The 11,291-nt window shown below is 33.6% G+C and overlaps 1 protein-coding gene across 1 annotated transcript; it reads right to left on the bottom strand.

Annotated features, from left to right (window-relative positions):
• Nucleotides 1–7,331: 7,331 nt before the first annotated feature.
• Nucleotides 7,332–10,849, bottom strand: gfral (GDNF family receptor alpha like). The gene is made up of 9 exons (XM_056395868.1): nt 10,686–10,849; nt 10,319–10,441; nt 9,741–9,896; nt 9,498–9,557; nt 9,074–9,389; nt 8,386–8,645; nt 8,214–8,294; nt 8,021–8,102; nt 7,332–7,935 (listed from the first exon to the last, which is right to left on the bottom strand). The coding sequence occupies exons 1-9, from the start codon at nt 10,840–10,842 to the stop codon at nt 7,866–7,868; spliced, it is 1,305 nt and encodes a 434-aa protein (XP_056251843.1). The 5' UTR covers nt 10,843–10,849; the 3' UTR covers nt 7,332–7,865.
• Nucleotides 10,850–11,291: the final 442 nt, after the last annotated feature.

The raw sequence follows: 11,291 nt of genomic DNA on the forward strand, positions 1-11,291 counted from the left end.
CGATTATAGTATGATGTTTTTTAATATTTTTTTGGTTTACCATACTATGAGGTTTTTTTCAAGTTTTTATGCATTACTATATTATGACATTTTATGCCTTATTATACTATGTCGTTTTAAGCCTTATTATAGTATAACATTTTTTTTTATATTTTTTTGTCTTACTATACTATGATGTTTTTTCAAGTTTTTATGCATTACTATATTATGACGTTTTATGCCTTATTATATTATGACGTTTGTTCAATGTTTTTTTGCTTTACTCTACTATGATGTTTTTTGATAATTTTTTGCCTTACTATACTATGACGTTTCATGCCTTACTATACTATGACGTTTTAAGCCTTATTATAACATGAAGTTTTTTGATATTTTATACCTTACTATACTATGACATTTTATGCCCTACTATAAAATGAAGTTTTTAGCCTTATTATAGTATTACGTTTTTGATATTTGATATTATACTATGACGTTTTAACGCCTTACTATACTATGACGTTTTTTGACATTTTTTTGCCTTACTATACTATGACATTTTATGCCTTACTATACTTTGATGCTTTTTGACATTTTTTGCCTTACTATGCTATGATATTTTATACCTTACTATACTATGTCGTTTTTATGCCTTACTATACTATGACGTTTTTTCACATTTTTATGCCTTACTATACTATGTCGTTTTTTTCAAGTTTTTATGCATTACTATATTATGACATTTTATGCCTTACTATACTATGACGTTTTTATGCCTTACTATACTATGACGTTTTTTGACATTTTTTTGCCTTACTATACTATGACATTTTATGCCTTATTATGTCTTATTGAACTATTGCCTTTTTTGACATTTTATGCTTTGCTATACTATGATGTTTTTTGACATTTTTTTGCCTTACTATGCTATGATATTTTATGCCTTACTATATTATGACGTTTTTTCACGTTTTTATGCCTTACTATAGTATGTCGTTTTTTTCAAGTTTTTATGCATTACTATATTATGACATTTTATGCCTTATTATACTATGACGTTTTTATGCCTTACTATATTATGACGTTTTTTCACGTTTTTATGCCGTATTATACTATGACATTTTTTCAACGTTTTTTGCCTTACTATACTATGACGTTTTTTCACGTTTTTATGCATGAAGTTTTTTGATACTTTATACCTTACTATACTATGACATTTTATGCCCTACTATAAAATTAAGTTTTTAGCCTTATTATAGTATTACGTTTTTGATATTTGATATTATACTAAGACGTTTTAACGCCTTACTATACTATGACGTTTTTTCACATTTTTATGCCTTACTATACTATGTCGTTTTTATGCCTTACTATACTATGACGTTTTTTCACGTTTTTATGCATTACTATATTATGACATTTTATGCCTTACTATACTATGACGTTTTTATGCCTTACTATACTATGACGTTTTTTGACATTTTTTTGCCTTACTATACTATGACATTTTATGCCTTATTATGTCTTATTGAACTATTGCCTTTTTTGAAATTTTATGCTTTGCTATACTATGACGTTTTTTGACATTTTTTTTTGCCTTACTATGCTATGATATTTTATGCCTTACTATACTATGACGTTTTTTCACGTTTTTATGCCTTACTATACTATGTCGTTTTTTTCAAGTTTTTATGCATTACTATATTATGACATTTTATGCCTTATTATACTATGACGTTTTTATGCCTTACTATATTATGACGTTTTTTCACGTTTTTATGCCGTATTATACTATGACATTTTTTCAACGTTTTTTGCCTTACTATACTATGACGTTTTTTCACGTTTTTATGCATTACTATATTATGACATTTTATGCCTTATTATACTATGACGTTTTTTCACGTTTTTATGCCGTATTATACTATGACATTTTTCAACGTTTTTTGCCTTGCCTTACTATGATGTTTATTTAAGTTTTTATGCCTTACTATACTATGACGTTGTTCACATTTTTATGCTTTACAATACTATGACGTTTTCAGGCCATTTTATGTCTTATTGAACTATTGCCTTTTTTGACATTTTATGCTTTGCTATACTATGACATTTTTTGACATTTTTTTGCCTTACTATACTATGACATTTTATGCCTTATAATACTTTGATGTTTTTTGACATTTTTTGACATTTTTTTGCCTTACTATACTATGTCGTTTTTATGCCTTACTATACTATGACGTTTTTTCACGTTTTTATGCCTTACTATACTATGTCGTTTTTTTCAAGTTTTTATGCATTACTATATTATGACATTTTATGCCTTACTATACTATGACGTTTTTATGCCTTACTATACTATGACGTTTTTTGACATTTTTTTGCCTTACTATACTATGACATTTTATGCCTTATTATGTCTTATTGAACTATTGCCTTTTTTGACATTTTATGCTTTGCTATACTATGACGTTTTTTGACATTTTTTTGCCTTACTATACTATGACATTTTTTGACATTTTTTGACATTTTTTTTGCCTTACTATACTATGACGTTTTTTTCACGTTTTTATGCCTTACTATACTATGTCGTTTTTTTCAAGTTTTTATGCATTACTATATTATGACATTTTATGCCTTATTATACTATGACGTTTTTATGCCTTACTATACTATGACGTTTTTTCACGTTTTTATGCCTTACTATACTATGTCGTTTTTTTCAAGTTTTTATGCATTACTATATTATGACATTTTATGCCTTACTATACTATGACGTTTTTATGCCTTACTATACTATGACGTTTTTTGACATTTTTTTGCCTTACTATACTATGACATTTTATGCCTTATTATGTCTTATTGAACTATTGCCTTTTTTGACATTTTATGCTTTGCTATACTATGACGTTTTTTGACATTTTTTTGCCTTACTATGCTATGATATTTTATGCCTTACTATACTATGACGTTTTTTCACGTTTTTATGCCTTACTATACTATGTCGTTTTTTTCAAGTTTTTATGCATTACTATATTATGACATTTTATGCCTTATTATACTATGATGTTTTTATGCCTTACTATATTATGACGTTTTTTCACGTTTTTATGCCTTACTATACTATGTCGTTTTTTTCAAGTTTTTATGCATTACTATATTATGACATTTTATGCCTTACTATACTATGACGTTTTTATGCCTTACTATACTATGACGTTTTTTGACATTTTTTTGCCTTACTATACTATGACATTTTATGCCTTATTATGTCTTATTGAACTATTGCCTTTTTTGACATTTTATGCTTTGCTATACTATGACGTTTTTTGACATTTTTTTGCCTTACTATGCTATGATATTTTATGCCTTACTATACTATGACGTTTTTTCACGTTTTTATGCCTTACTATACTATGTCGTTTTTTTCAAGTTTTTATGCATTACTATATTATGACATTTTATGCCTTACTATACTATGACGTTTTTATGCCTTACTATACTATGACGTTTTTTGACATTTTTTTGCCTTACTATACTATGACATTTTATGCCTTATTATGTCTTATTGAACTATTGCCTTTTTTGACATTTTATGCTTTGCTATACTATGACGTTTTTTGACATTTTTTTGCCTTACTATGCTATGATATTTTATGCCTTACTATACTATGACGTTTTTTCACGTTTTTATGCCTTACTATACTATGTCGTTTTTTTCAAGTTTTTATGCATTACTATATTATGACATTTTATGCCTTATTATACTATGATGTTTTTATGCCTTACTATATTATGTCGTTTTTTTCAAGTTTTTATGCATTACTATATTATGACATTTTATGCCTTATTATACTATGACGTTTTTATGCCTTACTATATTATGACGTTTTCAGGCCATTTTATGTCTTATTGAACTATTGCCTTTTTTGACATTTTATGCTTTGCTATACTATGACATTTTTTGACATTTTTTTGCCTTACTATACTATGACATTTTATGCCTTATAATACTTTGATGTTTTTTGACATTTTCTTGCCTAACTATACTATGACGTTTTTATGCCTTACTATACTATGATGTTTTTTACGATTTTATGCCTTACAATACTATGTCGTTTGAAGCGTTATTATGGTATGACGTTTTTTCACGTAATATGCTTTATTATACTATGAATTTTTGATATATTTTATTCTTTACTTTACTATGAAGTTTTTAGGCCATTTTATGTCTTATTGAACTATTATGTTTTTTGACATTTTATGCCTTTATATATTATGATATTTTATGCCGTATTATACTATGACATTTTTTCATGTTTTTATGCCTTACTATATTATGACTTTATTTTGGACTGAGGCATTTAGGGGTGTGGCACCATAGTTGAGTGGTTAGAACTGATGTTTTGTAGTGACCAGATTGTGGGTTCAAATCCAGTCATAGGTTCATGCTGTGTGAAATGGTCATGTTCTCCCTGTACCTGTGTGAATTCTTTGACTACGCTGGCTTCCTCCCACTGTCCAAAGTATGATCTTTTTATGCCTCACTAAACTGAGATATTTATCTGTGTGTATTCTGTTAGTACGCTGGCTTCCTCCCACCGTCTAAAGACATGACTTTTAGGTTTATTGGGGACTGTGATGCCTTTAAAAAAAAACAAAATTTTTAGGTCTTACAATACTATGACATTTATTGACATTTTTTCCCTTACTATGCTATGACGTTTTAAGCCTTATTATAGTATGACGTTTTATGATATTTTTATGCCTTACTATATTATGACATTTTTGAATGTTTTATGCTTTACTATACAATTAAGTTTTTATACATTTCATACCTTACTATACTATGATGTTTTAGATCTTACTTTACTATGACGTTTTATGGCTTACTATACTATGACGTTTTTATGCCAATTTAAAATGTCTGAACTATTACGTTTTTTGACATTTTATGCCTTGTTAAAATATGACCTTTTTATGCCTCATGGCCATTTTTGCACTGTATCAGAAACACTCTCAATCCACACTAACACACCTGAAAACACATGACCATTCACCAGTGGTGGCTGCTGGTCTTATAAGGAGGGGAAGCTCATTTTCGGCCAACATCATAAAATGTGTCCGTTTATTTATATGTAAATTCGCAGAGTGACAGAAGAGACTCGCCAAACACAAAGCTAGTCATTTTTGACAAAGACAAAGTCGCTGAGGATCAGTAACGTCTCCAGATCAACTCCGAACAACGGAATGAAAAACTTGAAAACGGCTCCGGTGGATGCTTATACTTCAAGATCGCTGATTCGCTCATTTAGCTGTCAATCAAAAAGGGACTCAGCCTCAGACAGATCATCCAATCATCATGCAGAAGCCGAGCGTCCGGGCCAGCCCACTGCCCCATAGACCCCCAGAGACGCTGAGCGTCCGATGGGCGGGACAAAGCCCAGCATTTATCCAATGACCGTCTAGTTTCGCTGCAGTGGAACAACCCACTCTATGCTTCCCCATTGAAGTCAGGAGACGCTCGGCGTCTACACTGTGTAAAGCTCTGTGGCGCTGCGGGGATGAATGAGGAGGAAGTCGTGTCGGTTACCTGTGATAAGTAGCTGATTCTGAACAAAAGATGAACGTGTTCTAGCGCATATTTAGTCAATGAAATGTACACACAACAGTACATATTTGACCACTTATTTTGTTGACATTTTAGGGGAAGCTGAGCTTCCCTTGCAGTCTTAGAGCAATCGCCACTGCCATTCACGTACGCACAGCATGCGTGAGTCGGTGTAAAGAGGACGCAGCCTTATGCAAACTATTTTTTGAAGAATAACCAACCTCAAAACATCTACCAAGCCAGCAGAGATCAACACCTCTGAAACCTTCACAGGAAACTAGTATCAGAGAAAGCACAAGGTTCATTTTCAAAGATGGTCCAGATAAGAAAGAAATAAGAGATTACAAAAAAATGTTCATTCATCACTAGGATATCAAAAAGCTTGAACAAGCTGTTAGATCTTTCTGTGTGGAGTGAGCATTTGACAGTGTCACAATCTCTCCCATGCCCGTGTGGGTTGCCAGTTTATTTTTTAGACATATACCAACATTAAATTAATGCCTGATCCCCTTTATTTACTTTTTCAGTATCTCACCAGTGCCTTCCTCTGATCCCAGCTTTGTTTTTGACTGTAGGCATATAGTAATAGAGCCCTAAAGTCCCAAAAGATCTATACAGTAGATATTTTTTTGATCTTGTGTGCACAAGATATTATGTTGTTTGTTCAAGATAAAATGTATCCTGCAAAATAAAATAAAAAAATTATCTTTAGGGGGTACATTAACCCAAGTATAACTTTTTTTTAACATGCAGAGAGATGAGAAGAAGACAAAATCATCAAAGCCTAAAAAATAATAAGCAATATGCAAGTAAAAAGCAAATGTTGTCTAAAGAAAGTTCACATTAGTTTAGAGCCTGGATAGCTGAAAATCTTCTCCAGCAGAATGAAATTAAATCCAAATTTTTATCATTGGTACCACAGCATTTAACCTCCCTGCTTGCTACTGACCTTGGCACCTTATCTGCTTTTGTCAAGTGATGCAAAACATCTTGCTTGCTCTGCTTTGAATTTTGATCAACTAAATAAATCATCAAGTAAAATAAATCAGACTGTGAAAGTCCTCCATGCCATTCCTATCCACCGGCCTCGATTACTGCAGCTCTTTATGATTTATATCACTCACATCTCCAAATAATTAAATAGCTGATGCAAGTTTTAACAGGGTCAGAAAAGAGGGACCATATTAAGCCTGTTCTTGCCTCCCTCTACAGTTGAAGTGAATTTAAGTTTAAAATTCTACTATGTGTGTACAAAGCACTAAAGGTCTTGGCCATGCTTACATTTCATATCAGCTGTCACTGTCAATGAGCTGACATCACCTGTCTGTCTCCAGATGCAGGACTAAGTGCTTTGTTGACAGGGCTGTCTGAATAGCTGCTAGTGTACAGTGTATTTTTCTTTCTCCTGCCATACTTTTTCTGATGCTTTCTGGATTCAATTTTAAGCAATATTTTACTAGTTGGTGTTATAATTGCCTGACCCCATATGCTCCTGTGTTTCTGTCTGAAGCTTCAAATCACTGGTTGTGATTTTCCCTTGTCCTTCCCTCTGTTCTGTTTCTATGTGCTGTGGCTCTTAAAGCACTGACTGCATATGAAAGACTTAAAGCACTATAAAAATGTAGCAGATCTTGGCGTAGTTTTGAAGCAGTTTGTTAAAAGGAGAAACTGCAGACTTTTCTTTTAAAACCTGCTTTTTACATTACATTTAAATTACACAGAATTTTCATCAAACAGTGAGTGTTTGGAGTGATGTTTATTAGCAGGTACAGTGGAAGCCAAGAGCACAGATAAATCATCACAAAAAAACAACTGATGACATGAAGTCATCTCAGACATGCTGGATGTGTCGAATGATTGATGGCACAAGTCAGTGTCAAACAAATGAAAAGATTAAAAACTGAAGAGAGTTGATTGATTCTTAAGCTCTGTCATTTACCAGACAGAGAAAGGTTTCTTTAGAGATTCAAGAAAAAAAAGTTCAAAGATTTCTTTAAAAAAAAAATCTCCATCTAACTGTATTTCTGTTTTAAATCAACCCTCTTAAATAGATTTTCATTAATAAAGCACATTCAGACTGCTTGCTTTCTTGTCTCATCTGTTACCAAGACCAGGCTACGCTACAAAAGACATCTGAAATAAATGATTTTGTGTCTCACAATGCTGCTGATATTTAGGAAACAAACTCAAAACCCTCTGATAAGAGTTATCATCTAAAATGTTTTGTGTTAAATCCGAACAAGTGATGATTTGTAGATGAATAGATGAATAAACATCAGAGAATTACAACACAGTTGCTTTTCTGTGGATGGTGTAATTTTGTTTTATCTCTTTTTCTCAACATCCTACAAGACAAAAGAAATACATTGCATTATTGTTAAATATCAGGATTTCACATATTTTGCATTGGCTTATTGTTGATGTACTTACCAAATTTTACTGACAACAGCCAGAGGTATTAATACAACAACTCCAAAAAGTAGCACAGTTGCAAAAGCATACAGTAGATAATCTGAAAAGACAAAATATTTCACATTCAATACACTGAAAACTGAAGTAATGAATAAAAGTTTTAATAATATTAAAATCAGTTTATAGCTCTGAATTTCAAATGGGAATTTACCATGTAACCATGTGTGACCATGTCCAGATTCATTGATTTCAGGAGGTTTAGAAGGAACACTGCTGCTTTTCCAAGACGTCACTAAAAGGAGCGTTAAAAAAAATATTAAAAAAAATATTTCCAAGAAAGACATTTTAACATTAAAAAGCCTCTCCTGTAAATCCATACTCACTGAAATATGATCTGTTATGAAGTACGTCATGAATCATTTTGCATGTCTTTAGATCATCATTGTGCATGCCTCTGCATGAACAAGGATGGTGAAGTGCTGTTCCCAAAGTGGCTAAAAAGGCTGTTTTACATTCAAAATCTGCACCGAGGATGTGGCCTGGATCCATGCTGGTGAAACATTCGGCACTTTGGAGGTCACTGTCGCTGCATGGAGCCTCTTCAGAGCTCCAACATTTGGCTTGGAAAGATTTTAAAAGGTCTCTAGTAAATCAGAGAGAAGAAAATATACACAGCACCATTTCATCACCTTTAACATCCTGTGACAGACCATTATTTTAATTATAATTTCACATAGATTGTGTTATTGAAATCAAAATGTGGCACAATTAGCTCTGGGAAGACACTACACAGATACAGTACATTGTGTTACAACATGACATTTTTTTAATAAATGCATGTAGACATTTAAGGTTAATTGTATGCAAATTGTGGCTGTGCCCTGAAAATAACAATGCACTGTGTCAAATTACATAATAAATGAGCCCAGAGCCACTAATTCATGAGTTCACTTCTAAATCTACATTTTAATATTCAACACATCTGCAGTATGTGAAAATAAGCATTGCTTGGTTAAATGAAAATTATAAAAAAGTGTAAAGTGATTTACAACATCATAACTGTGGACATACCTGCAGTTACTGTCATCAACACACTGGATAACTGTATCCTGGCAGATGCGGGTCTCGTCTTCACATGTGCCGCTGTGCAGAGCAGTTCTCATGTGCAGGCAGCTCTGATCTGAAGCCTCACACTCACACATGACCAGCATCTCTGCAACATTCTGCGGCATGCCACCATAGAAGTGTTGAGTCACTTGCTGACAGCGCTCAGGGTGGCACGGATCCGCCGTACACGCCTGGAGAACAGGTGCTAGTAACCTGTTGCAAACTGTATCACTCACACAAACTCTCATCCGGTCAAAGCAGGATGCAGCAGCATCATATACTGTGAAAAGAAATGTACTGAATCAGTTTTCAGATTTCACCAATATCAGTTTTGTATTGAATGAATTCAATGTCATTTTATCTTCTCAGCTAAGGTTAAAAAAATTACCATAGCCTATCAAACTGCTTGACTTCCAGTCCATCACTGGGCTCCTCTTCTGTTGATTTGCTGTACAAATAATAGAAAACCTAATTAGCTACTACCACAAATGCCTATTAAAACCAATCTGCTGTTCATGACACCCATTCTGCAGCACAACAGTGTTTGCTCATACATCAGATTGCCTTTGGTAAACAAAAATGTCATTTCAGCTGTAAATGCTTATCGCAGAGAGTACTGAGAATACTGCACCTGGCTTTTTGTGGCATTGTGTGGCCAGAGCTTGTATGGAGTCACAAAGCTCGCCCTCCCAGGCGCACGCACACCCTCGCAGAGAGGGAAATCGGTCCAGTATGGTCTGGATGGTCATGTTACAGACCTCTGAGCCTTTTATTTGGCAGCCTTCATCTTGAATGACACAAACACAAGAGGGAAGCAGAAAAACAGGATTTTCCATAAGGGACTGAGCTCTTGTTTGAGCAACAGGTGTTTCCTAAGTTCCTGCTGCTCTGATTATTTCAGGATGTAGATATATAGCTATAGACAAAATCTTAATACTGGAACCTAATGTCAAAACAGACATTTATTTTAAGGGCAGGTGAAGGCGTCCTAATTATTATTATTATTATCTATTTATTTAGTTATATAGACTTTGCTCCAGGCTACTGCCTCAGTTATTACATTTAAGCCATACTCTGAGAAGTGCAATTCGGTTAAATAGCTTCATGTCCTGAGCTTCCTGAGGAAATGTAATCGTTACTTGTATAGTAAAACATCATTTTCCAGCCCCCTGCAGCAGGGATAGTAAATTGGAAATATGTCTCTTTTACTGTTACAGATGCCGCCGTAAAATGCCCGTTCCCTCGTGCATAAATCTGACATGCAGATATCCACAGCGGCCAAACAGTCAGAAGGTGCAGATGAAATGCTGGATATCTGAGGAATAACAATCCCTGAAATACAAGTACATCACAATGATTAAAACATTTTGTAGAAAAGGTTGGTTCAAAACAAATAAATTTTTACAACAAACTTTGGTTGACTGTACTATTATAAACTACAAGACATGAAACTCTAGTTTGAAGCCTAAGCTTTAGTTACATCCCCTGATAACACACAGTGACGTTAAGTTTTATGGTTTTACTGTAAAAAAAATAATCTGGTATTTCACATAGTGACAGTTGACTATAGACTCACCAAGGATGACTGCAGCTTCCAGACCTGTCAGCTGCATGATAGCTGTTGTAAAGCTGGGAGTTGACAGCTGAGACTCTCCTGCAGCTGATCTGTGCCTCTCGATGTTGATGCACTTAAACTGGGACACACCACCCACAGTCAACAGGATGTAACACATTTACTGGAGGTTGTACCCTGCACAGTGTAATGAAATGACACCCACAATATACGGACAAAACACACCAAAAAAGAACAAACAAAGAACAACAAAAACAAATATTTTGTACTGACGTAGTCATAGTGTGTGCGAGTCCCATTTTTCTTAGGTGTCAGTGTATTTTTTTCCAGGTAGGAATTAACTACCAGAATTATTGCTGAAGTTGTTACTGACATGTTTAAGCAGCTCTAAAAACTGACAACATGACATATTTACGTAATTAAGGTGTGCTGAGATCAGAGACGCCAGTTTATGACCTGTGATCTGCTGGTTCAAAAGAAAAAATTGTCTAAGTGGATTTTGTAAGATATCAGTATTTTTGAAACTCTATACTTTCAAGCACCAATCATTAATATTCTTATATACAGTGGATCATATGACTACTTGTATGTGAGAGGGCTGGCTCATGA

Source organism: Seriola aureovittata, chromosome 14 (genome assembly GCF_021018895.1).
Source record: "Seriola aureovittata isolate HTS-2021-v1 ecotype China chromosome 14, ASM2101889v1, whole genome shotgun sequence".
Lineage (NCBI taxonomy): Eukaryota > Metazoa > Chordata > Actinopteri > Carangiformes > Carangidae > Seriola > Seriola aureovittata.

Coding starts and splice junctions, on each gene's coding strand:
- gfral (XM_056395868.1), bottom strand. CDS start 10,842: ATGTGTTACATCCTGTTGACTGTGGGTGGTGTGTCCCAGTTTAAGTGC. Junction 10,442..10,685: donor GGAAGCTGCAGTCATCCTTG/GTGAGTCTATAG, acceptor CTTGTATTTCAG/GGATTGTTATTCCTCAGATA. Junction 7,936..8,020: donor GCTGTTGTCAGTAAAATTTG/GTAAGTACATCA, acceptor TTTGTCTTGTAG/GATGTTGAGAAAAAGAGATA.